The sequence below is a fragment of the Musca vetustissima genome, unplaced genomic scaffold, assembly GCF_032173495.1.
Source record: "Musca vetustissima isolate MV318-11 ecotype Yass unplaced genomic scaffold, APGP_CSIRO_Mvet_v1 utg66135, whole genome shotgun sequence".
Taxonomy (NCBI): domain Eukaryota; kingdom Metazoa; phylum Arthropoda; class Insecta; order Diptera; family Muscidae; genus Musca; species Musca vetustissima.
In genome coordinates, this window is record NW_026880830.1 from 227090 (window position 1) to 254693 (window position 27604).

The 27604-nt window shown below is 34.9% G+C and overlaps 4 protein-coding genes and 1 pseudogene across 4 annotated transcripts; 2 read left to right on the forward strand and 3 right to left on the reverse strand.

Annotated features, from left to right (window-relative positions):
* Positions 1-804: 804 nt before the first annotated feature.
* Positions 805-3206, reverse strand: LOC133326693 (arylphorin subunit A4-like). The gene is made up of 2 exons (XM_061535313.1): positions 2997-3206; positions 805-2940 (listed from the first exon to the last, which is right to left on the reverse strand). The coding sequence occupies exons 1-2, from the start codon at positions 3204-3206 to the stop codon at positions 805-807; spliced, it is 2346 nt and encodes a 781-aa protein (XP_061391297.1).
* Positions 3207-5037: 1831 nt separating this feature from the next.
* LOC133326681 (arylphorin subunit A4-like) lies at positions 5038-7446 on the forward strand. The gene is made up of 2 exons (XM_061535303.1): positions 5038-5244; positions 5304-7446. Exons 1-2 carry the CDS (start codon positions 5038-5040, stop codon positions 7437-7439), a joined length of 2343 nt encoding a protein of 780 aa, XP_061391287.1. The 3' UTR covers positions 7440-7446.
* Positions 7447-10262: 2816 nt separating this feature from the next.
* LOC133326682 (arylphorin subunit C223-like) lies at positions 10263-14190 on the forward strand (annotated as a pseudogene).
* A 2131-nt stretch (positions 14191-16321) lies between these two features.
* On the reverse strand, positions 16322-18725 carry LOC133326683 (arylphorin subunit A4-like). The gene is made up of 2 exons (XM_061535304.1): positions 18519-18725; positions 16322-18459 (listed from the first exon to the last, which is right to left on the reverse strand). Exons 1-2 carry the CDS (start codon positions 18723-18725, stop codon positions 16324-16326), a joined length of 2343 nt encoding a protein of 780 aa, XP_061391288.1. The 3' UTR covers positions 16322-16323.
* A 5798-nt stretch (positions 18726-24523) lies between these two features.
* LOC133326692 (arylphorin subunit C223-like) lies at positions 24524-27049 on the reverse strand. The gene is made up of 2 exons (XM_061535312.1): positions 26744-27049; positions 24524-26685 (listed from the first exon to the last, which is right to left on the reverse strand). The coding sequence occupies exons 1-2, from the start codon at positions 26948-26950 to the stop codon at positions 24550-24552; spliced, it is 2343 nt and encodes a 780-aa protein (XP_061391296.1). The 5' UTR covers positions 26951-27049; the 3' UTR covers positions 24524-24549.
* Positions 27050-27604: the final 555 nt, after the last annotated feature.

Sequence of the window (27604 nt, forward strand, 5' to 3'; positions counted from 1 at the left end):
TGACTATGGTGCCGAATGTGCCCCATCAAATGCCGAAGCTACCCCGGGTTGGGGCACATTCGGCGAATTTGACTTTTTTTAAAAAACTGTAAAATTTTTTAACTAATACTATTTTTTTATATCTTTTTGGTACTATTTTTTATAATTAAGTGTCAGAGGACAAAAATCAGCCATAAAGTTGTTATATATGTTGAATAAGTACTGAGATATAGAGCTCTTAAAAGAAAGTGCCGAAGGTGCCCCAGTCTCCCCTACTTTATACAATTTTTATTAAGTAATCTGACAAACAGTTTTAGATTTTGGAATTCAAAAAACAATATGGTTTAAAATGATTTCAATTGAATGGCCGGGATCTGTATATCAATGAAACTTTTACTTGATTTGATGAAGCTGCAAATTCACATGTTAATTATTCATAGATTTTTATCACTTTACGGTTATAATTAATCTGTGGGTATAAAACCTCATTACAAAATGTTATGACTTTATTTGCAGTGACTTTAACTCATTTTTATAAGTTTAAAAGTTATACCCTTTTAAAATTTCAAAAAAATTAAAGAAGGCAAAATGAACGTGTATTTTTCACTGAGGACAGTTTACAGCCTCTATTTCTACAGTTCTTGTCGATAAACTACTTGCTTTGTTGTCTAATGTTCATATGGGAAAATGAATGGCTATAAAAACTTCACACGTACCAAAAAATTTAAAACACCATATGGCTTTACATTTCAATTGATATTTATTTATTTTTATTTATTAGTTCGATTCTTCTAGTAACTATGCAACACACATATTCAATATCGCTTAATAATTGTAATAATAGCTATAATCGAATGTACCGAATTTATCGTACTTGTTGCCATAGTACTTGTCAAATACATCCTTGTGGTAAATCTTGACATCCTTGAAGTACATGTTGGGAACAAAGAATTCGTATTCATCGATTTCGCGATCGAATGGATAGCCGAATGGCATTTCATCGATGTGACGTACACCAGAACCAATACCGCAAGAGTAGTTGTAGTTGAATGAGTAGGGTTCGTAGGAAGCAGTGTATGGGTAGACGAAGAAGAAGAATTGCATTGGCATACCCTTTTCCCAACCACGAGGCAAGATCAAACGATCAGGGAAACCGCAGTGAGGTTCAGAATAGTCCAAGGGGAATTCGAAGTTACCTTCATAGGCCATCATAACAAACTTGTACAATTCGGTGTAGGTGGTGCGATCATCAGTGGTCCAATAGAAGTCCTTGGAGCTGCGCTTGAAGGTGTTAACACCAGATTTCAGTTCATAATAGAATTCATCGATTTCAATGAAGTTTTCACGGCTCTCACTCAATGACAACACACGGCCATGTTCGTCGAATTTAGGGCCCAAAAAGGCACGGACAACAACCTTTTGATCCTTATCCGATTTAATGGTGTATTCGAAATCGAAGTCTTTGTGGTTAAGACGCATTTGACGAGCCAACAAAGTCTTATCCCACACGAATTTGCCATCAACGAAAGTCATTTTGTCGTTCAACAAGTTGGTCACATCGAAGTCAACCAAATCGAAGTAGGTGACCAAGTCGCTGACCTTAACATCTTCAATTTCAACACCGGGGAAGTACAATTCCTTGTGGGTGTAGGGTTCAATGTATTCGTAGAATTCGAAGAAGACATCGGTGATCTTCTTGTAGACCATGTAGAACATGGGATCGCGCATCATTGTTTCGTAGTTCAAGAAGACATGAGGATAGACTTCGAATTCACTGTCATCAATGTGGGCAAGGTACATATGGGCATACATGTACCAGAAAGTAGCGAAATATTTGTCGTAGTTGTCAATGTTACCTTGCATCATGTCACCGAGATATTCAATCGACTCAGGTTTGCGCATATCAATGAGTTGGCCATCGTAGGTCTTGAAGTAACCTTGGGTGATGATTTCCTCAATACGGCTGAAGAAGTTAATAATGCCATACATGTAATCGAAGTTGCCATAGGTCTCATATTCGTAATAGTTCTTGCGGTAAGAGTAGCCAACGCCATTGTAGTTGATCAATTGAGGATCATAACCGTATTCAACTTCAGTGAAGAAAGAGAATTCGGGAATTTCACCATAACCATGGGACAAACGTTCCATGTAGTAACGGGCGAGCAATTGACGTACAACATAGAAATAGTATTCACCGCGACGATCCTTCTTCAAACCGAATTGTTTGCCATCCAAATAGGGGAAATAGTCCATGTTGAAATAATACCAGAATGAGTTCCATTCCAAATCTTCGGTGAAGTAAGACAATTCGGATTCCTTGTTGAAGAAGTAAACATCACGGGTGTAATCAACAGGCATGTAGAACATCTTAACATCCTTGATCATATCCAAGTATTTGGAGTCCTTGTTGAACATGTACATGTTGTCGCGTAGCATGAACTTATCAACGCTGTACCAGTGTTCACCCATACCCATGAGTTTCCACCATTGCCATAACTTAAAGTCTTTGGTGTAGAAGTATTCGTAGTTTTTGAATTCCTTGAAGTATACTGAATAGTCCTTGTACATGAAGTCCTTGTATTCCTTCTCGTACATGATGTATTTGGTCCAAACATCAAAATCGAATTTCTCAGCTTCGTAGATGAATTTGCTGTTGAAGAAGTATTGAGGGAAGATTTCATAGATGGCGGGCAACATCAAGCCTTCGAAGTCGTCACGGTGGATAACAGCCAAAGTCAAGGCTTGTACGAACATGCCTTCGTTGGCATACATGCGGGCCCAGCAAACATTGCGTTGGAAGATTTCCCAGTTCTTGGCATAGTAGAAGAATTCGAACAAACCATACATCTGTTCGAAGTGAGTGTAGGCCAAGGAACCGAAGTATTCGCCTTTGGGCAAAGTAACGCCATACTTGAAGGCTTCATAGTATTTCTTCATGTATTCGCTTGGTTTCTCGGGGAACTGTAAACAATGGAGTTTAAAGGCATTTGAAGATTAAAAAATTTTGATTTGCTTACCACATAATCATCTTTTTTAAAGGTGAAGGTCTTGCCCAATTTGATATATTCCTCGAACATCAAAGGATCTTCAACACGGTAAACGATTTCGAAAAGGAATTTTTGTTTTTCCAAAAATTGTTTATCGGCATATTTGGTTTCGTATTTTGGGAGATTGACAGTGGCCGCTGTCAGGCCTACAACAGCCAATAGAACGATGGCTAATTTCATTGTGGTCGTTCCTAAGGTGTTCGGCTTCGTTTGAGATCAATAACTAAACACTGACTAGAAATGATACTTGGATTACATCCAATACCAAAAGACTACTGCTGACTTATGTCTAAACAGGGCATTTTATAGGTAAGCGGGCTATTTAATGTTGTTGTTTTAGTTCTAAATGAACGTGATAAGTTGCACACAATATTTTATTTGTGTTCTCTAAGTTTAACTCTGATAACAATGTTAATGCTTTATTTTTTAAAGATCCGCCTATGTTTAGAACATCTGTTGCAGGTTATTTGTGATAACCTTAAACACATATTTACTAATTATGCACAATTTAAAGTTTTTGTTTAAATGTTGATTCATAAATATAATTTTCTTGTTTTTTTATGCAAATTTGCTTAGTCATTTTTATAAATTAAATCAATTAAATTTTCATATGTACTCTAGGCTCAATGAAAGTTTCAGATTTGAATTATGTGAAAAGTAAATTCTTTCAGGCAATTTCTTTTAAAAGAGTTTTAATTTGATTTTTACTGTACAACCAATTACATAGCATATACAACTATAATTTACATCGATATTAACAAAGTTTGTGAGAGTTGCATATATATCATAGGCCTAAAGTTTATTTATAATAATAGGAATGATTGAAATTTTGAATAAAATAAAGTTTCTACCATATAATTATATAAAATGACCTGCAAAATCCTCTTTGAAATAATGTTTTTGAAAAAAACATATATTTTTATATTTTTAATCATACATTCTTATAATGAAAATAAATAGCATTTCAATAATTTCCGGTGGTATTTTATCCTTATTTCAAGTCGCTGAAATTTTGCCTCGAAAATTATGGTGGATAAGGACATTGTCGGCATATGTCCAAAAATTCGTTTTTAAGATTTTAGGAACATCTTGTTTCAAAGGCTATATATAATATATATATATATATATATATAATATATATATATATATATACAAATTAAAAAGAAAACTCCATTGGAAATTGTATTTTCACCACCTTCAGATTAATTTGCTAATTTTTTTTTAAATTATAAAAAAATTTTGACTTCCAGAATCAAAATATATCTTTCACCCATTAAAAACATAAAGCTGAATATAAATATAAAATATCTACCAAGTCAGTTGAATTTAAACCCAGTGGGTTAACAAAATTCGGTACAACGTAAACATTACAATGTCAATTGGTTTCTAACAAATAAATAAATCTGACAAATTTTCATCGCCATCGGATAATATATGAACCGTGTATTATGATTAAAAATAGAGACTTCGTTGTAAGCTCATTATCGAAAATAAGGATTCTAATCTCAGTAAGTATGAACCCAACCATTTTGCACGTGACAAACATATATCCCCGGTACGGTTAGGACTTCAAGTACCCATATGAGTTGACATCATTTTGATCTTGATTTATACACGCCAAGATATAATTTAAAAACAATATCTAACCAAATTAAATCTAAAGAATAGCAAAAACCCTTATCAATATTATTTGAAATCGTTTTTTCAATTTAGCTCATACTATTTTTATGAGAGATGAGAAATCAACGACACTAAAATAACTTATCACCATATACGTTTCTGAAGAATCTAGAAGTTATCAAACAAAATAAGCAAAATTATGCAAACAAATACATACATACATATTGAACATATGCTCGAATATCACTAAAATCACTCTACAATTCGAATGATGTCAATGATATAAAATCATGCTGCGATTTTGCAAACATCAACAGTCCTAGCATATTGGCTGTCATTTGCTGATCGCTGTACAACCTCCGAATAGTTCTGATCTCAATAATTTAGAAACATGAAACTTGTCATTGCCTTATTGGCCATTGTTGGTCTAGTGGCAGTTAATGCCTATCCTAAGCCAGTCACTAAATATGCTGACAAGGATTTCTTGGCAAAGCAGAAATTCCTTTTCGAAATCGTTTACCGTGTTGAAGATCCTTTGATGTTCGAGGAATATATCAAATTGGGCAAGACCTTCACCTTTAACAAAGACGATTATGTGGTAAGTAAATCAAAATAATTTTTTAATCTTCAAATGCATTTATACTCCATTGTTTACAGTTCCCCGAGAAACCAAGCGAATACATGAAGAAATACTATGAAGCCTTCAAGTATGGCGTTACTTTGCCCAAAGGCGAATACTTCGGTTCCTTGGCCTACACTCACTTCGAACAGATGTATGGTTTGTTCGAATTCTTCTACTATGCCAAGAACTGGGAAATCTTCCAACGCAATGTCTGCTGGGCCCGCATGTATGCCAACGAAGGCATGTTCGTACAAGCCTTGACTTTGGCTGTTATCCACCGTGACGACTTCGAAGGCTTGATGTTGCCCGCCATCTATGAAATCTTCCCTCAATACTTCTTCAACAGCAAATTCATCTACGAAGCTGAGAAATTCGATTTTGATGTTTGGACCAAATACATCATGTACGAGAAGGAATACAAGGACTTCATGTACAAGGACTACTCCGTTTACTTCAAGGAATTCAAAAACTACGAATACTTCTACACCAAGGACTTCAAGATGTGGCAATGGTGGAAACTCATGGGTATGGGTGAACACTGGTACTCCGAAGATCATTTCATGATGCGCGACAACATGTACATGTTCAACAAGGACTCCAAATACTTGGATATGATCAAGGATGTTAAGATGTTCTACATGCCTGTTGATTACACCCGTGATGTTTACTTCTTTAACAAGGAATCCGAATTGTCTTACTTCACCGAAGATTTGGAATGGAACTCATTCTGGTACTATTTCAACATGGACTATTTCCCCTACTTGGATGGCAAACAATTCGGTTTGAAGAAGGATCGTCGCGGTGAATACTATTTCTATGTTGTACGTCAACTGCTCGCCCGGTACTACATGGAACGTTTGTCCCATGGTTATGGTGAAATTCCTGAATTCTCCTTCTTCACTGAAGTTGAATACGGTTATGATCCTCAATTGATCAACTACAATGGCGTTGGCTACTCTTACCGCAAGAACTATTACGAATATGAGACCTATGGTAACTTCGATTACATGTATGGCATTATTAACTTCTTCAGCCGTATTGAGGAAATCATCACCCAAGGTTACTTCAAGACTTACGATGGCCAGATCATTGATATGCGCAAACCTGAGTCTATTGAATATCTCGGTGACATGATGCAAGGTAACATTGACAACTACGACAAATATTTCGCTACTTTCTGGTACATGTATGCCCATATGTACCTTGCCCACATTGATGACAGTGAATTCGAAGTCTATCCTCATGTCTTCTTGAACTACGAAACAATGATGCGCGATCCCATGTTCTACATGGTCTACAAGAAGATCACCGATGTCTTCTTCGAATTCTACGAATACATTGAACCCTACACCCACAAGGAATTGTACTTCCCCGGTGTTGAAATTGAAGATGTTAAGGTCAGCGACCTGGTCACCTACTTCGATTTGGTTGACTTCGATGTGACCAACTTGTTGAACGACAAAATGACTTTCGTTGATGGAAAATTCGTGTGGGATAAGACTTTGTTGGCTCGTCAAATGCGTCTCAACCACAAAGACTTCGATTTCGAATACACCATTAAATCGGATAAGGATCAAAAGGTTGTTGTCCGTGCCTTTTTGGGCCCTAAATTCGACGAACATGGCCGTGTGTTGTCATTGAAAGAGAACCGTGAAAACTTCATTGAAATCGATGAATTCTATTATGAACTGAAATCTGGTGTTAACACCTTCAAGCGCAGCTCCAAGGACTTCTATTGGACCACTGATGATCGCACCACCTACACTGAATTGTACAAGTTCGTTATGATGGCCTATGAAGGTAAATACGAATTCGCCTTGGACTATTCTGAACCTCACTGCGGTTTCCCTGATCGTTTGATCTTGCCTCGTGGTTGGGAAAAGGGTATGCCAATGCAATTCTTCTTCTTCGTCTACCCATACACCGCTTCCTACGAACCCTACTCATTCAACTACAACTACTCTTGCGGTATTGGTTCTGGTGTACGTCACATCGATGAAATGCCATTCGGCTATCCATTCGATCGCGAAATCGATGAATACGAATTCTTTGTTCCCAACATGTACTTCAAGGATGCCATGATCTACTACGAAGATACTTTCGAAAAGTACTATGGCTACAAGTACGAGAAATTTGGCAAATTCGATTATAGCTACTACTATAATTATTAAATGAATATATCGTAAAAACTGTGATAGTTTTTAAAGTAGTATGTTTATACTAAAAACATCATTGATGCTAATAAAAATATGTTTACATTACAGTTGCTTTGTTACTTTTTTATATTTTAGATTGATGAAACTCTTGATAGTTAAAAAAGGCATAAAAAATAGGTTTAATTATTATTAGGACCAAAAAATACACTGACAAGTATTCGAATCTTCGTTTGAAGAGTTTCGTAGAGTCATCGTCCTTTTAAAAGAAGACCAAAAATTAAAGTTTAAGTTGGGGAAAAAGAAATCCGTTATTTTTATATGAACTATTGGACTTTATTTTACATGCTTCGGAATGTTCGATTTGGGTAAAATATGCACCGTTTTGTTGTATGATTTGGTGTAATTTTAAAGGTAACTTCATAATGCTCTCTCATAGAGGTCATTTGAAAAAAAAACTCTAGTTGTCGATTTTCACCAAACCAATTTTTTATCGAACCAATTTTTTATCATTAAAAAATTTTGCAATGCGAGAAAATAATGATAATCGCTTGGTGCCAAGACCGGGCTGTATGGCGGATGCATTAAAACTTCCCAACCATGCTCCTGAAGTTTCTGGCGAGTAATTGTAGATTTGTGTGGCCTACCGTTGTCCTTGTGGAACACGACACCTCTCCTGTTGGCCAATTCTGGTAAATTGTTATCTTCAAACGGTCCAGTTTTTGACAGTAGAGATCAGAATTTAGCGTTTGGCCATATGGAAGCAACTCATAATAAATAATCACCTTCCATTCCCACCAAATGCGTAGCAGAATCTTCCTGGCCGTTAGTCCTGGTTTGGACACCGTTTGAGGTGCTTCACCGCTATTTGACCACGATCGTTTTCGCACAGGGTTTTTGTATGTGATCCATTCCTCATCTCCAGTCACCATCCGTTTAATAAATGGGTCTCTCTCCTTCCGTTTGGCCAAGGCTTCACAGATGGAAATTTGATCCATCCTATTTTTTTCTGTTAATTGAATGGAATTAATCGAGCTTCTTTTTGAACCCAGCTTTGCGTAAATGATTTAAAACAGTTTTATAGTCGATTTTTAGCTCCCGGGCGATATTAGACTGCTAACATGCCAGTCAACTTCGATCATTTCTCCGATTTTATCCGCATTTTCGACGACCGGCCTTATGAATTTATTTTTCCCCAACCTAATACTACTGCTAAAAGACAACCGCCATCTCAGGGAATTTTTATAAATTATTTAATTGTATTGTTGTATCCTGTTCTAAATTTTATTCAAAAATAGTTATTAATTAATAAAATATGTTTTCAAATTAAATATTAGTTTTTTTAATATTTTTTTACTTTTGCTGGTTATTTACTCGTTTCTAGAGATAAATCATAGCTACATGTGATGTGCAGAAACGCGTCAAAATTATATATATTTTTTTAGTCTTCTGGAAGGTCAATTATTACAACTCAACTAAAATATCTTCGTCCGAACAGCACCCAGTCAGTGTTGTTGTATTACTCAAGTGGAATACATATAAAACAAAAATGATTACATTTAGTAATGACTTTGTGCATCTCACAGAATTGTCGTTGCACTATATTTGGGGAAATATTATTACACCGAAATATATGTCTACCGGCCTGAATGAATTTAAGGGAACCCCCCCATTCTCGATTTTATTTTTTCAAGATTTTCAATGGGCTGGTAAATCAATACCAATGCTTGTTAAGGTTTGTAACTTTACACATATACAATTGAAGATTTAAAAGAGAAGAAAAATAATTTACAACAAAATTTTGTTATTGTTTTGTTGTTGTTTTTTGTAATTAAAGAAAAGTCCTTATTTTTGATGGCGGGCATGATAACTCCTCACTGGAACATCGGAATCCGAAAATTCCAACGTGTTAGAAAGAGTACATGTCTGGCTCTCGTATGAACTAGGATTATTGACTTCGCTCTAAAATTAACAAAATGGTGGACCTTTGAAAAAATATTTTTGGAAAATCGCCGATTTTTGACCAAAAACCAAGTTAAAAAATAAGGAAGATCTTCACCGATTGGCTTTATCCTAGTTCATACGAGAGCTATACACTCCCAGAGAAACGTTGCAAAATTTGGAACCGATTGGATTATTAGTTTTAGAGTTATCGTGCCCGCCATTCGCAAAAAAATGTTTAGAGAAAAACGCGTTTAAAGTTTGAGAAGCCCTTCAGCCGTCACTTGATGCGGACACAATAAATCGGATATATCTTCAAGAGTTCTTGAGATTTTCACTTGAAATTTTGTAGAGACATTCCTTAATCAGTGTAGATTCGAATTATGTCAACAAAAATTTTGACCCCGAGCATGGGGGGGGTCCCCTTAAGTCATTCAACCTAGGCCAGCTGTAACAGGTGTATGCAATCTCACTTTCTTTATAAATACTTTTACAACTAAATTATTTCTAATTTATGAAGGCTATTCATGACAATAACATGCACGTTCTGATAATAATTACTTGGATTATTCTTTACGGTTTTTTGGGGATTTTGTGGGTCATATTTTCAGTTTATTTAAGAATTGTAAACATTCAACAGTAATAAAGTGACTTATCATACGAATTTTTGACAAGGTGATATTGTCACCTGGAGCAAAAATTTAACAAATATATTTAATAATGCGCAAATAGCAGATACTGGAATAAATATATCACGAACACATTTCGTTGTTGGAACAAAATGAAAATTATATAAAAGCGCCTGGAAAATATAAAACACAACAGACACTGGTCATTAATTGTAATTTGATGATCGCTGAACAACTATTGAATAAAACTCGTCAGAATATTTTTAAAAATATGAAAATTTCGATTGGCTTCTTGGTATTTGCGGTTGGCCTGGCGGTTGTTAATGCATTTCCCAAGGTATCCACCAACTATGCTGACAGAGTATTTTTTAGCAAACAAAAGTTCCTTCTAGAAATTGTCTACCGCGTTGCAATTTGAGGACTACATTAAATTGGGCAAGACCTTTACATATAACAAAAATGATTATTTGGTAGGTAAACTACAATCTCTTATTCAATTCTTAAAAAATGTAAATTCCAAACACACGATTTCAGTTTTCCGATGAGAGCGAGTACATGCGAAAGTACTTTGAAGCCTTTAAATATGGGGTTACATTACCCAAGGGTGAATATTTCGCTTCCTTGGTTAACACTCACTTTGAGCAGATGTATGGTTTGTTTGAATTCTTCTACTATGCCAAAAACTGGGATATATTCCAACGCAATGTCTGCTGGGGCCGCCTGTATGCCAACGAAGGCATGTTTGTACAAGCCCTAACTTTGGCTCTTACCCACCGTCAAGACTTCAAAGGCTTACAGTTGCCCGCAATCTATGAAATCTTCCCTCAACACTTCTTCAACAGCAAATTCATCAACGAAGCTGAGAAATTCGATTTTGATGTATGGAGCAAATACATTATGTACGAAAAAGAATACAAGGACTTCTTGTACAAAGATTACTCCTCAAACTTCAAGGAATTCAAAAATTACGAATACTTCTACACCAAGGATTTCAAGCAGTGGCAATGGTGGAAACTCATGGGAATTGGTCAGAATTGGTACTCCGAAGACCATTTGATAATGCGCGACAACATGGATATTTTTAACAAGGACCCTAAATATTTGGCTATGATGGAAGATGTTAAGAAGTTTTACATGCCTGTTGATTACACCCGCGACATTTTCTTCTTGAATAAAGAATCATAATTGTCTTACTTCACTAAGGATGTAGAATGGAACTCTTTCTGGTACTATTTCAACGTGTATTATTTCCCCAAACAATATTGCAAACAATTCGATTTAAAGAAAGATCGTAGTGGGGAATACTATGTTTATATTGTAAGTCGAATACTTGCCTGTTACAACATGGAACGTTTGTCTCACGGTTCTGGTCAAGTTCCTGATATATCATTCCTTTCTGAAATTGAATACGGTTATGACCCACAGTTGATCAATTACAATGGTGTTAGCTATTCATCCCGCAAAAACCACTACGAATATGAGTTGAATGATAAATTCGATTACATCTACGACATAATTCATTTCATTAATCATATTGATGTAATAATTTCACAAGGATTATTCGAGACCAGTCATGGTAAGAGGACTGATATCAGCAAATCCTTTGCATACCTTGGAGACATAATACAAAACAACACTGACATTCTTGGCATTGATATCAGCAAACCGGACTCTATTACATACCTCGGAAACCAAATTCAAGGTAAAATTAACTCGTACTTAGCCAATAGAAATAGAATACTTCCTAATGTCTTACTGGACTTTGAAACCCCGATGCGTGATCCTCTATTTTACAGGATATATAGGAGGGTAATTCAAATATTTCCATATGATGTAACCGAATATATTGAGCCATACAAGCGGAATGAATTATACTTCCCTGGAGTTGAAATTGAGAATGTTAATGTTAGTGACTTGGTCACCTACTTCGACTTGGTGGACTTCGATTGTTGAATGACAAAATGACTTTCATCGATGCTAAATTTGTATGGGACAAGACATTGTTGGCACGTCAAATGCGTCTCAACCATAAGAACTTTGAATTCGAATACACAATTACATCGGATAAGATTGAAAATGTTGTTGTACGCGCTTTTCTGGGTCCCAAGTATGATGAATTCGGTCGTGTTATTTCATTGAACGATAACCGCGAGAATTTTATAAAGATTGACGAATTCTATTACGAATTGAAAGCTGGGGTCAACAGCTTTAAACGCAGTTCTAAGGACTTTTACTGGGCCACTGATGATCGCCCGACATATACGGAATTCTACAAATTCATTATGATGACCTACGACGCACAGTGGGTTAGAGTACCATGTTTTCTTGGATCAAATCAGGGAAGCTATGTTAGAATAATTTTTCTTTATTTTTCAGTTAATACCATTAAAATAAGTTAAAAAAAATGTTTTCTAAGTATATTTGAGTATAATTTTATTAAGTAGTGCCAAATATCAGTGTAGGTATATAGTGCAAGGAGTACAATATGATAACTTAAACATTGAATTTTATACATCTTAAAGTTAATCATCCACATCGTCATCATCCACAGCCAGGGATGGTCCGTATGACGAATTTTCAGGTTTTCGACTGTCAAAAAGGTGTAAACGTCGAAAACGTCATATACCTGTATAAAATGTAGTAAACGTCATTTATTTCAATATTATCACCATATACAGTAATTTTCAAGAACATATATTATTTTTACTTTATATCTGGCTATTCTTTACTAGAACTGATAAAAAAATTTGAATTTTTTTAAGAAAAAAATTTTGATATTCGATATGAATTTGAGTAAAGCATACGTTATTTCCAAATCGATAAATGTAATGAATGAAAATTTTTCATTATTAATCTCATGGCCACTGGATACAGCTATAACCGACACGTGCATTTTTATTAAATTAAAATATATTTTTGTTATTTCGGCAGATTTTTTTAGCGTTTTGGTGCGTTTTTTTTTTGTATTTCTTCAGCTAAAAATGTCATCTTGTCATTCATTGTTTATTACGAACGATTATAAAAAACAACGTTAGAACTTGTACCTAAAAAAAATGCTAATGAAGAAGAACCCTTTTACCCGACTACTTGAAACTGCACAACACAATCACTATTTGTCAAAACAATGAATATTATTAAAATAAACAAAAACAAAATATTATTGTAACAAAGAATATTATTAAAAGAAACAAAAATAACAACAATAAAATAATTAGAAAAAATAACATGAAAAACAAGAAAACACAACACTCAACAACAGCACCAGCCACGAGATCAATGTGACTTTTAGCTTATTTGACTGCTGCAACACTTGTATTAAACAATGCATATCTTCTAAAAGGCACAAAAGAGCAGCGTAAAATTTTGCAATATAACACAGATTTATGTCCTCTTTAATATAAACCAAAAATTATGACACGAATGTGGACGAATAATAACTATTTATCCATTTAAAATATAAAAATATTAATTTTTTTGGCATTTTCAATATAAATAACTAAATCTTAATCACTTCCAAACACAATTTCATACTCAAATGTTAACGAAGTATTTGCAAAATAACCTAAACTTCATGGTTCCATTGAAAAATGTTTAACTTTTACAATACTTTTTAAAATAAATACAATTTTCAACGGGAACGTTTTCACTTTTTTCAGCCTTTTTTGGCACAAAAATTTTTATGAAGTTTGACTTTGAAGTTTCACTACAAAAGCACCAGTCCACTTTTGACATTTATTTCAACGACAAGTGATGTAGAATTTTATATACTTTAACCGTGTGCAAAAATTTTTAACGATACTTAAAATTTAAATTTTTAATTAATCCAAGGAAACAGGGTATTCTAACCCACTGTGCGACGGTAAATACGAATTCCCCTTGGACTATTTTGAACACCACTGTGGCTTCCCTGATCGTTTGTTATTACCACGCGGCTGGGAAAAGGGTATGCCCATGCAATTTGCTTTCTTTGTCTACCCCTACAAAACATCCGACAAACCAGACTCCTTTAGCTACCCATGCGGCATTGGCAACATCGATGGAAAACCATTCGGATATCCCTTCGATCGTAAAATCGATGAGTTTGTATTCTTTGTACCCAACATGTTCTTTAAGGATGTAAAGATATTTTCGAGAAGTATTATAACTACAAGTACGACAAATTCGGTACTTTTGATTATAGTTACTATTACGATTATTAAATAGCTATTAAAGTTAGCTTAAAAAAACTATGCTTTATAAATTTCATTATATTATATTCAAATTTATCAATTCAATATATTATATTCAAATATGTTTATACACTTTTTTTAATAAATAAGCAATTGGAATACTTTTTCGACAAACCTTGTATTAAATTTATTTGAAATTGTTTATCTCACAGCCCTTTACATAAATCACAAAGCGATAGAAATAAATGTTATTTGATAAAAAAAAAACACATACACACACAGAACCAATAACTCAGGACTTTATATCGATAACGAAAGATATTTCCAAACATATAGAACATGTTTCGGACAAACAAGCTTCCGATGTATTGAAAGAACAAACGTTTAAACACAGTAATCAGTTTGGGTTTGGATCCAACGTTTTTGAGAGGTCAAGGATATGACCATTTTCAAATCAGAATTTATTTCTGCGGTATACATTCATTGTTCTTTTTACATTTTAAAATTAAGTTTAAAAGCAGCTTCGAAGATTAGAGAAATTCGAAGTATATTTTCTACATTTTTTGACATTTGCTCATTCTTTAGAAAATCCAAAAAGGGGTTTCTACTACATATATGTAGAATATTTCAAGAAGCAAATAAATCAAATTGCATACATATATTATGTTGGGGAAAAAGAAATCCATTTTTTTTATATCAACTGTAGGACTTCATTTAAAATGCTTCGGAATGTGCACCGTTTTGTTGTATGATTTGTTGTCATTTTAAAGGTAACTTCATAATGCCTCTTTAAAAAAAATTTAGTAGTCGATTTTCAAAATCCTCCCTAGGATACCAATTTTTTATCATTAAAGAAATTTTGCAATGCAAGAAACAGATGATAATCGCCGGACTGTATGGCGGATGCACCAGTTTAAGAAATGGATCTATCCATCCTATTTTTTCTGTTAATAGATATGGCACCAAAACATCGAGCTTCTTTTTGTAAATGGTTTAAAACAGTTTTATGTTCGATTTTTAGCTCTTGGGCTATGTTCGGAACCATAAACACCATTCGAATTTTCTCTTTGTTCACTTCCATTTTTAACACTCTGTAACTCAAAACTGAATGCACCAAACAAAAAAACAGCAAAATATTTTTTTATTTATTACGAAATGTCATCGTTCCAACGAGCATACATCTGAAATTTACGAAAAATCTATCAATTTTTTTCCCCAAAGTTATATTTAACGAATTTATAGAAGGATAGTAAAATCGTTTAAAGAAATGGGGAAATGGTAAAATTTAATTTGGATTTATTTCTAAGAAGTAGAAGTTTCAATTCCAAAAAGGGTTATTATGAAAAAGTGGAGGTCAAATATATATTGAGTTCCAACACGATTAGTAATGTGAACCGATCTATATTAAAATAAAACATATAATATATTTAAGGAAGGAAAAATATTATTTTTTTCATTTCATTGGAAGAAGACATGCACATAAAATTATAAAACGATAATTCGAGATGTTATCAGTCGAGTGAGAATTTCATCTAATGAACGCTGACCGATTTTCACGAAATTTAAGACACATCACTCTAGACTCAATTCAGTACGCTATGCAAAATTTCGTGCAAGTCGAAAGAAATATAGGGGCTTTAATGCACCATTTACACAAAATCGGACGAAAATATGTGTGGGAGCTATGTCTAAATCTGAACCGATTTCAACAAAACTTAACACACGTCACTCCGGACTCAATTTGGTGCGCTGTACACATTTTAGTCGCAATCGCATAATTATTAGTCAACTACAACTACAATTGCGTTGTAGCTACGTCCTTTTATTTCAGAAAATATCATGTCAAAAAAAAAAAATATTTTTTTTTTTTCAAAAAATAAATACGGCGCGGTTAAGCTATGAACATTTTTCCAGCCATGCTCCATTTGTATAGATTTTATAAGGTGTTTTGCTTCTCCTGTAAAATTAGTAAAAGTGTAGTTACGTCCGTTTGCATTTATGATGACGATATATTCGTACATGAATTTGTGACAAATACACTCAAATATGAAATAAAAACACAGTCATATTTATGTCTTCTCTTTATTTTATTCATAAACATTCTAAATTATTGTTTAATTGCATTTTGTTTAAGAACTAACACAGCCTTTATTAAAGATATGTTTAATAGTTATAGTAGTAGCTATAATCAAATTTGCCGAATTTGTCATAATTGTAACCATAGTACTTCTCGAAAGTATCTTCGTAGTAGATCTTGACATCCTTGAAGTACATGTTGGGAACAAAGAATTCGTATTCATCGATTTTGCGATCGAAAGGATAGCCGAGTGGCATTTCATCGATGTGACGTACACCAGAACCAATACCGCAAGAGTAGTTGTAGTTGAATGAGTAGGGTTCATAGGAAGCGGTGTATGGGTAGACGAAGAAGAAGAATTGCATTGGCATACCCTTTTCCCAACCACGAGGCAAGATCAAACGATCAGGGAAACCGCAGTGAGGTTCAGAATAGTCCAAGGGGAATTCGTATTTACCTTCATAGGCCATCATAACGAACTTGTACAATTCAGTGTAGGTGGTGCGATCATCAGTGGTCCAATAGAAGTCCTTGGAGCTGCGCTTGAAGGTGTTAACACCAGATTTCAGTTCATAATAGAATTCATCGATTTCAATGAAGTTTTCACGGTTCTCACTCAAAGACAACACACGGCCATGTTCGTCGAATTTAGGGCCCAAGAATGCACGGACAACGACCTTTTGATCCTTATCCGATTTAATGGTGTATTCGAAATCGAAGTCTTTGTGGTTGAGACGCATTTGACGAGCCAACAAAGTCTTATCCCACACGAATTTTCCATCAACGAAAGTCATTTTGTCGTTCAACAAGTTGGTCACATCGAAGTCAACCAAATCGAAGTAGGTGACCAGGTCGCTGACCTTAACATCTTCAATTTCAACACCGGGGAAGTACAATTCCTTGTGGGTGTAGGGTTCAATGTATTCGTAGAATTCGAAGAAGACATCGGTGATCTTCTTGTAGATCATGTAGAACATGGGATCGCGCATCATTGTTTCGTAGTTCAAGAAGACATGAGGATAGACTTCGAATTCACTGTCATCAATGTGGGCAAGGTACATATGGGCATACATGTACCAGAAAGTAGCGAAATATTTGTCGTAGTTGTCAATGTTACCTTGCATCATGTCACCGAGATATTCAATAGACTCAGGTTTGCGCATATCAATGATCTGGCCATCGTAGGTCTTGAAGTAACCTTGGGTGATGATTTCCTCAATACGGCTGAAGAAGTTAATAATGCCATACATGTAATCGAAGTTACCATAGGTCTCATATTCGTAATAGTTCTTGCGGTAAGAGTAGCCAACGCCATTGTAGTTGATCAATTGAGGATCATAACCGTATTCAACTTCAGTGAAGAAGGAGAATTCAGGAATTTCACCATAACCATGGGACAAACGTTCCATGTAGTAGCGGGCGAGCAATTGACGTACAACATAGAAATAGTATTCACCGCGACGATCCTTCTTCAAACCGAATTGTTTGCCATCCAAATAGGGGAAATAGTCCATGTTGAAATAGTACCAGAATGAGTTCCATTCCAAATCTTCGGTGAAGTAAGACAATTCGGATTCCTTGTTGAAGAAGTAAACATCACGGGTGTAGTCAACAGGCATGTAGAACATCTTAACATCCTTAATCATATCCAAGTATTTGGAGTCCTTGTTGAACATATACATGTTGTCGCGCATCATGAAATGATCTTCGGAGTACCAGTGTTCACCCATACCCATGAGTTTCCACCATTGCCATAACTTGAAGTCTTTGGTGTAGAAGTATTCGTAGTTTTTGAATTCCTTGAAGTATACGGAGTAGTCCTTGTACATGAAGTCCTTGTATTCCTTCTCGTACATGATGTATTTGGTCCAAACATCAAAATCGAATTTCTCTGCTTCGTAGATGAATTTGCTGTTGAAGAAGTATTGAGGGAAGATTTCATAGATGGCGGGCAACATCAAGCCTTCGAAGTCGTCACGGTGGATAACAGCCAAAGTCAAGGCTTGTACGAACATGCCTTCGTTGGCATACATGCGGGCCCAGCAGACATTGCGTTGGAAGATTTCCCAGTTCTTGGCATAGTAGAAGAATTCGAACAAACCATACATCTGTTCGAAGTGAGTGTAGGCCAAGGAACCGAAGTATTCGCCTTTGGGCAAAGTAACGCCGTACTTGAAGGCTTCATAGTATTTCTTCATGTATTCGCTTGGTTTCTCAGGAAACTGTAAACAAGGGAGTATAAATGCTTTTGAAGATTAAAAATTTGTTTTAGTTTACATACCACATAATCGTCCTTGTTAAAGGTGAAGGTCTTGCCCAATTTGATATATTCCTCGAACATCAAAGGATCTTCAACACGGTAAACGATTTCGAAAAGGAATTTCTGCTTTGCCAAGAAATCCTTGTCAGCATACTTAGTGACTGGCTTAGGATAGGCATTAACTGCCACTAAGCCTGCAATGGCCAGCAGGACAATTGCAAGTTTCATTGTCGTTCTTATTTCACTAATTCGAGATCAATTATTCAGAGATTGGTTTTGATCAGCCAATGTCTGGAGACTGTTGATGTTTGAGGTATTGGAGCTGGGTTTTTATATAATTGCCACTGCAGATGTCTAGGCGAATTTATGTATACATACATAGTTTTGTGTATGTACATACAAACACGCATGTATGATTTGACATTGAACTTGAGTTTTTTTGCTGGGTAGATTGATAACCTAATTTATGTTTGATGCGCATGGTGCATTCCAGAATATTGATAATAGAATAACCTGTGCATAATTTGCGCGACGTGTGCTTCTTGTTGTTGGAAATTATGTTTTAAATGTTATTTATATACACAGACGGATGTTTGTTTGTGTATTTTTTCTTTGTTTACTTTATGCAAGATGACTTGTTTATGTGCATATGTATATTATTTATAGGATTATGTCTTTTAGTATTGCAATTGTAGAAAATTGAAGATAACATAAATGTCGTGATACCTTTAAAGCATATACGTAATAAATTGTGGTTTGTCAACAAAACCATTAAAATAATATCATCTAAAATCTAAAAAATATATTTGGAAAATATGTTTCAGAAAAACTATTGTAATGTCTTTAAAACAAAGAGCAATGTCAACACTCCTGGACCACGTATAATGGACCATGGTATAACATTACATTGGCATGTGCGGGGAATGAACATGAACCGATAGTTTACATCTTTGAGCTTCAATGTTTTGAACAATATTACCACCGATAGGCTCGATATGCGTTTATGCTTATTAAGTATAGATAATACTGTCTGTGAGCGATCTCATTTCAAAAATATTTACTTTGTAAAAAATTTAATAATATGACAGAATTTATGCCAAAAATTAGCCGACATTGTTTTTGGATACCTATAAAATAATAAAAATAAAATTATGTAGGTCTACAAAATGATATGATATATCGATAGAGCCAGTTTCGACTTTAAAAACGACATTTCGAGACAAATGCGTTTAAAGATAACCTTCCATTCCCGGTTTCTAAAAATTAAATTTTGTTTTTTTTTTATTAAAGGGGACCCCCCATTCACTAATTCAACAATGTCCCTATAAATTTTCAAATGAAAATCTCATCAATTTCTGAAGATATAGCCGATTTATTGTGTCAGCATCAAGTGACGGCAAGAGGGCTTCTCAAACTTTAAACGCGTTTTTCTCCAAACAGTGTTTTCTTTCGAATTCCGATTCTTCCGATTTCAAATTTAGGTACGTTTCTCTGTGAGTGTATAGCTATGGTATGAAAAAGCCAATCGGCGAAGATCTTCCTTATTTTTAACTAAGTTTGTGGTCAAAAATAGGCGATTTTCCCAATTTTCAAGGTTCCGCCATATTGTTAATTGTTGTGCGAAGTCAATAATCCTAGTTCATACGAGAGCCAGACAGGTACTCTTTCTAACACCGTTGGAATTTTCGGATTCCGAAGTTCCATTGAGGAATTATATAAGGACTTTTCTTTGATCCCAAAAAACAACAACTTATTTTTTTTCTAAATTAGTTTTCTTCCTCAAATATATATGTGTAAAGTTAAAAACATTAACTATCATTGGTATTCATTTACCAACCTATTTCAAATCTTAAAAATAAAAAAATCGAGAATGGGGGGTTCCCTTAATTCAAAGAATGGCCATCTAAAATTTCATGATCTTCTTTATTTGCTAACTTGGTTTGTTGTCAAAAATATGAAATTAATTTTCTTATCTTTCATGTCTTCAGCAAAGTAAAAAGACTTCAATGTAATGCACGTTCATTTTGGTATACTTCTCATACAAAGAGTCTTGCAAAATATTTAAAATTTGGACGAAGACACTAATAAGTGTTGCAATTTAGTTGTTGGTTGACATTTCAGGAGTGTTATCATACAAAAGACCCTGAATAAGTAATTACATTTCTGAATAAGTAACTCGGTCTCATGCATAAAACTTGAGCTTGAGCTCGGACTCGATTTTTTGAGTAAAAGGTGTTTGTCGTATGCATAATAAAATTTGATGTAATTGATTTTACACACTGCCCACGTTTGATCTCTTCTTGCTCAGTTTGAACTTAGAAATTGAAGTTGGATGAGATTGTTCTCATTTTCATATGCATAAAAAGAAGCTTTTGCTTACTTTTGTGAGCTCTTGCTTAACTTTTGTTGAGCTTGCCTCTTAGTTGACTCGCGTACACTAAAAAGGAATCATGGCTAAATATTTTGTACCAATAACAAAAAATGTTATCAACAGCGTAAGACAAATTTAGCAAGTGAGGATAAAAAGTTTGTAATCTTAATTATTATTATACCCTACACAACTATGTTGTCAGGGTATTATAGCTTTGTGCAGCCCCAAAAGTTTGTAACGCTGCGAAATATTGGTCCTAGACCCATGTGTGTCCGTCCGTCCGTCTGTCCATTATAATTTGTAAATACGATACAGGCCACAGTTATGGACCAATCTTCACGAAATTTTGCATGTAGAATGGGTTCTGGTCAATGATGACCCCTATTGTTTTTGGTAAACATCTGTTAATATTTAGGGGATGGAATGGATCAAATACGTAATTTTTGTCTGATTTTCTGGTCGCTCCAGAGACCGCAATTATGGCCCAAACATCGCGAAATTTTACTTGGAGAAGGGAATCGGGCCAGAGTAAAGAGAATCTGGATGGTAGCAACATTTGCTAGTTAGCGAATTATTTTTTTGAGGAGTCAGAAGAAATGCGTGGTGGTACCCTCAGCAACATTGATAAACTTCGACTCTGTATAAGATTATGTGTAGATCCTGAATTCCAAAATGGTATAGCCAAAGATATTGGAGTACATCAATCAACTTTGTCGTGAACAATTACGGGTGTTGCAAAACTTATATCTGGCAAAGCAAACAAGTGGATAAAATTCCCGAAAGGTACAGATGAAATAAAAGATGGTCAAATAAAATGGCAAGCAAATTTTTGCTTTCCATTAGCAATTGGAGTTATTTATTTTTTTCTTATTTTTAATGCTTGGTAACTGACTTTTTTCAAGTAAATATTTTTTCTTTAATTTTTTTGTTCCACTTGACGACATGTTAGCACTTCAATAACAATTAGAAGTTTGATCTCAATTTGCTAAAGTAATTGCAATTGGTTTGAACTCATTTTTATGCATACGAAATTGAGCAAAAGCTGCTGCTGTTCGATCTAACTCAACTTACGAGCAATTGCTTACTTGACTCATCTCATCGCTTTTACTCGTTTTTATGCATGAGACCCACTATTCTATACCATAAAATCACTATTCACCGATATATTTGTATTGTTATTTTTATTAATTTATTTATTGCCTGTTCAAGGATATAACAGGGTCGGATTGTTATATAAAATACTGAAAAAAAAAAATCTTATTTGACTCGGTTCTTCCAAATATTCGGGTTGCTCCTATTTATTTTGTGGCATGGCTTGATAGCATCTTGTGAATGCCACTACTGTACTATACATCTACAATACCATGTACGAAGAAGTTTCAATAAAGGTAATGCAAGTGCGTTGCCTAAATTTAAACTATAGTTTTCCTTAAGAAGGACTAAATAATGCGTAAAATTATTATAATCTTTAAGCTGACGAAATCTAATTCAAAAGCAACCATGAAAAATTAAAAAAAAAACAGTGAATCTTAGTTTTTAACATCCCATGTTTCAGAAAAATTTAAATATTTTTTCGAAAAAAGTGAAAAAACAGTTCGCCAACAATTATCAGTGTTGAGTGTTTTCTATAAATTTTTATCAATAAATTTGTCCTCCGAGGAAGTTGGTTTTGACCATTTTTGGCCTCGGTCGTGACACTGTGTGGCATGTGCATCATGAATTCTTGCCAAAAGGTGGTACGGATAATAAGAAGCACTAGTGGCAGAGAACTTCAAGGTCTTAGTTCATCTTTGATTTTTGTAATTATTTTATGATTTTTTTTTGGAATTTTTAGAAAAAGTAAAACTGCAATAAATAATGGTAAATCGTCGATAAGTTTGAAATGCCTAAGATTGGGGGTTATGAGGCTACCCCAAAATCATGGTCCAATATTGATAATTTTTATTTGGGAGATTTTCTACCCAATGAGAACCCACAATATACAGTTATACGTAGGTTACCTTAAAAAAATGTAGCAATACTGATATTAAATACTAAATTCGGGCTAATTATGTTGGAGAACTGGCTACAAATCACCAAAATACCAAATAATGCGGCTATATTAAAATGTTGAACTATATATCCCATTTGTGCACAAAGCTCCATCTTAAACTTGGAAACTATCGTAATTGCAACCGAAAGAATAACTTCGCCAAAAAGTAATTTCTGAGAAATAGAACATTTTTGTTTTAAGAGACATGTCATGCCAACATGTTCCAATATTTTACCTCATTTTTCTTTCAATATGTTTACTATGTAATCCCATTCATACATTAAAATTCGATGACGAAAAAATGGGGGTTTGACTAGGAAAATCGATTTCTGAAACATCGTGCGTCGTTTACGCGAATTGTGGAAAAAATTTTGTTTCATAAACTTTGTAATATCTTCGTAGTTTAATTTTATGATATAAACCATATATAACACTTTTGGGCAACATTAACTATATATTTTTAAATTTAACATTTATGCGCATCAACCAAAAATTGTATTACGATCGAATCTAGAGACACGTAAAACGCCGCGGTAATCAGATATAGTTAGTTACTAAAACCAGTAAAAATCAATTTAAGCAAAAAAAAAAAAAAAACAATGTTGACACAACGCACAATGGACTTCAAATATAGTTAGTTATTGAAAGGAAAAAAATATATATATGTAATCTCTTATGACCAAGGCCTTTAAATTACAAGAACAAAATATAAAAAAAAATATTTATTGCGAACGTAAAAAAAAACAGTAAGGAAAGTAGTAAAGTTGGACGTGACCGACTATATGATACCGTTCACCACTATGGGTATATTAAACGAATCCTAACACCTTAATAGAAGGTCCATTAATTTAAAATTGGATGAACTAAAATATGTGACCTTTATCAAAATGTGAACCGACTTATATTAATCCATAAACATGTCATTCGTTTGTTACAATCAAAAACATCAAAATGCTCAATTTTGTACGTTGTGCAAAATTTCGTGTCAATATTATAAACATGAGGAGTTTGGTGCACCATTTACTTAAAATCGGATGAAAATAGATAGGGAAGCTATATCCAAATATGATTTGATTTGAACGAAACTTGTCACAGGTTAGGTTATACTAATTTCAGAAGGTTTTGTTCCTAGTGGCCATATTTTGGGTCCTACTTAAAATCGGGCGAACATATATACGGGATCTATATCCAAATCTAGACCGATTGTCAAGAACTTGTACACACATCATTCTAGACTCAAATCAATACGCTATTCCAAATTTCGAGCACATTGGAAGATATATAGGAACTTTGGCATACCATTTACCTAAAATCGAGCGAAACTACATATGGGAGCTAACTGAACCAAATCGAATGATATAGGGAATTTGGTACACCATTTACCTTAAATCGGGCAAAAATATATATGGGAGCTATATCTAAATCTGAACCGATTTTTACGAAACTTTACACACATCGTTAACTTCCTTACAATAAAATTGTTTTGAATGAAATGTATTTTTTTTTTTCATCTTATAGTTTTAACCTAACAATCCACCCAGTTCCAAAATAATTTAAAATATAAACAATTATCATACTTTTTTATAATTTTATTTCGTTCAATTGTTTTTTAAGTTTCTTTATCTACATCATATGTAGTCATTAACCATTTAATAGTTGTAATAATAACCATAATCGAATGAACCGAAATGTTCGTATTCATTGCCGTAGTACTTTTCAAAGGTGTCTTGGTGATAGATCTTGACATCCTTGAAGTACATGTTGGGCACAAAGAATTCATATTCGTTGATTTCACGATCGAAGGGATAACCGAAAGGCATTTCGTCGATGTGACGGACACCTGAGCCAATACCACAAGTGTAGTTGTAGTCATACGAATAGGGTTCGAACGAGGCCTTGAATGGATAGACGAAGAAGACAAATTGCATGGGCATACCCTTGGCCCAGCCACGAGGCAAGATCAAACGATCGGGGAAGCCGCAGTGAGGTTCAGAGTAATCCATAGGGAATTCGTATTTACCTTCATAAGCCATCATAACAAACTTGTACAATTCGGTGTAGGTGGTGCGATCATCAGTTGTCCAGTAGAAGTCCTTAGAGCTACGCTTGAAGCTATTGATACCAGATTTCAATTCATAATAGAATTCATCAATTTCCAAGAAGTTTTCGCGATTTTCATTCAATGAAATAACACGACCGAATTCATCATACTTGGGACCCAAGAAGGCACGAATAACAACCTTTTGATCTTTGTCGGATTTGATGTTGTAGTCGAATTCGAAGGCTTTGTGGTTGAGGCGCATTTGACGAGCCAACAAGGTCTTGTCCCATACAAATTCACCATCGATGAAAGTCATCTTGTCGTTCAACAAGTTAGTGACGTCGAAATCGTACAAGTCGAAGTAGGTGACCAAGTCGCTGACCTTAACATCTTCAATTTCAACACCGGGGAAGTACAATTCCTCATAGGTATAAGGTTCAATGAAATCGTAGAACTGGAAGAACACATCTGAGACCTTCTTGTAGAACATGTAGAACAAAGGATCGCGCATCATGGTTTCGTAGTTCATGAAAACGTTGGGGAAGACATACATATCGTCTTCTTCGACGTGCGAGATGAACATATGGGCGTACATGTACCAGAAAGTGGCAAAGTACTTGTCGAAGGCATCAACATTGCCTTGCATCATATCTCCGAGGTATTCGATGGCTTCAGGTTTGCGCATATCAATCTGTTTGCCATCATATGTGGTGTAGTAACCCTCAGTAATGATAGTTTCAACACGTTTGAAGAAAGCAAGCATTTTGTAGACATAATCGAAATTGCCATAGGTAACATATTCATAGTAATTCTTACGGTAAGAATAACCAACACCGCTATAGTCAATCAACTGAGGATCATAACCGTATTCGATTTCATTGAAGAAAGTAAATTCAGGAATTTCACCATATCCATGAGACATGCGTTCCATGTAGTAACGGGCAAGCATTTGACGAACAACATAGAAGTAGTATTCACCACGACGATCCTTGTTCAAGCCGAAGTACTTGCCATCCAAATAGGGGGCATAATCCATATTGAAATAGTACCAGAAGGAGTTCCATTCCAAATCTTCAGTGAAGTAGGACAATTCGGATTCCTTGTTGAAGAAGTCAATATCACGGGTGTAGTCGACGGGCATGTAGAACATCTTAACGTCCTTCATCATTTCCATATATTTGGAATCCTTGCTGAACATGTACATGTTGTCGCGTAGCATGAACTTATCAACGCTGTACCAGTGTTCACCCATACCCATGAGTTTCCACCATTGCCACAACTTGAAGTCCTTGGTGTAGAAGTATTCGTAGTTTTTGAATTCCTTGAAGTAAACGGAGTAGTCCTGGTATATGAAGTCCTTGTATTCCTTTTCGTACATGATGTATTTGTTCCACACATCAAAGTCGAATTTCTCAGCTTCGTAGATGAATTTGCTGTTGAAGAAGTGTTGAGGGAAGATTTCATAGATGGTGGGCAACATCAAACCAACGAAATCATCGCGGTGGATAACAGCCAAAGTCAAGGCTTGAACAAACATGCCCTCGTTGGCATACATGCGGGCCCAGCAGACATTGCGTTGGAAGATTTCCCAGGTCTTGGCATAGTAGAAGAATTCAAACAAGCCGTACATCTGTTCGAAGTGGGTATACGACAAGGCGCCAAAGAATTCACCCTTGGGCAAAGTAACACCGTGTTTGTGTGCTTTGTAATATTTCTCCATATAGCCATCATATTTCTCAGGGAACTGGAAAAAAGGATTTCTTACAAATGTTGCTTGACATGGTTATCGTTCGTGTACTTACGATGTAGTCATCCTTGTGGAATACAAAGGACTTGCCCAATTTAATGTATTCCTCGAACATCAAAGGATCCTCAACGCGATATACAATTTCGAAGAGGAACTTTTGCTTGGCAAGAAAATCCTTGTCGGCATATTTCGTAGCCTTCTTGGGAAGGGTTCCGGCTGCTACCAGGCCAACTATGGCCAATAAGACAATGGCGATTTTCATTTTTCAATGAACTGCTGCTATTCGTCAACTTTGGGAATCAGAAACTGTCCACGGATTAGTGAAGATCTTGCGACCACAACCAATACCTAAAGACTGCTGTTGTTGGATAGGCTTTAACATCGTTTTATATGATTCTGACAGTATGAACAAGCTGAGCTTATCAAGCAGGTGGGCACATCTTTGTTTTTAAATCGATGCTGATAAGTAGCTATTGTCGAAATCGTAATTTGTGAATTTATCACCATTTGACCCATTTGTCCGACTTTTTTCTTCTTCTAAATTTCTGTTCGATTGTATATAAATGTGAAGAATGTTCTATAATATACAAAAAACAGATTAAAAGATTTGCTAATATTTATCAACCATAAATTGTGTCTGTTAATTAATTTTCTTAAGGTAATACTACTTACTCGTGCGGTACTCAATTAGAAGTATTATATAATTGTTATATTATTTCATGGGCCTTATCTATTTTCCCTACACATGTTTCATAAAAATCCAAAAATAATAAACAATAAAAATACAATAAACATATTATTTGTTCATCAAACAAACAAATTGCTTAGCAACAAACGGTACACATCAACGGCTTGATAAAAAAAAAACACAAAATGCCAATTGTATGGTGGTATGAAATTAATTTGACTAAATATC

Coding starts and splice junctions, on each gene's coding strand:
- LOC133326692 (XM_061535312.1), bottom strand. CDS start 26,950: ATGAAAATCGCCATTGTCTTATTGGCCATAGTTGGCCTGGTAGCAGCC. Junction 26,686..26,743: donor TCCACAAGGATGACTACATC/GTAAGTACACGA, acceptor CCTTTTTTCCAG/TTCCCTGAGAAATATGATGG.
- LOC133326693 (XM_061535313.1), bottom strand. CDS start 3,206: ATGAAATTAGCCATCGTTCTATTGGCTGTTGTAGGCCTGACAGCGGCC. Junction 2,941..2,996: donor TTAAAAAAGATGATTATGTG/GTAAGCAAATCA, acceptor CATTGTTTACAG/TTCCCCGAGAAACCAAGCGA.
- LOC133326681 (XM_061535303.1), top strand. CDS start 5,038: ATGAAACTTGTCATTGCCTTATTGGCCATTGTTGGTCTAGTGGCAGTT. Junction 5,245..5,303: donor TTAACAAAGACGATTATGTG/GTAAGTAAATCA, acceptor CATTGTTTACAG/TTCCCCGAGAAACCAAGCGA.
- LOC133326683 (XM_061535304.1), bottom strand. CDS start 18,725: ATGAAACTTGCAATTGTCCTGCTGGCCATTGCAGGCTTAGTGGCAGTT. Junction 18,460..18,518: donor TTAACAAGGACGATTATGTG/GTATGTAAACTA, acceptor CCTTGTTTACAG/TTTCCTGAGAAACCAAGCGA.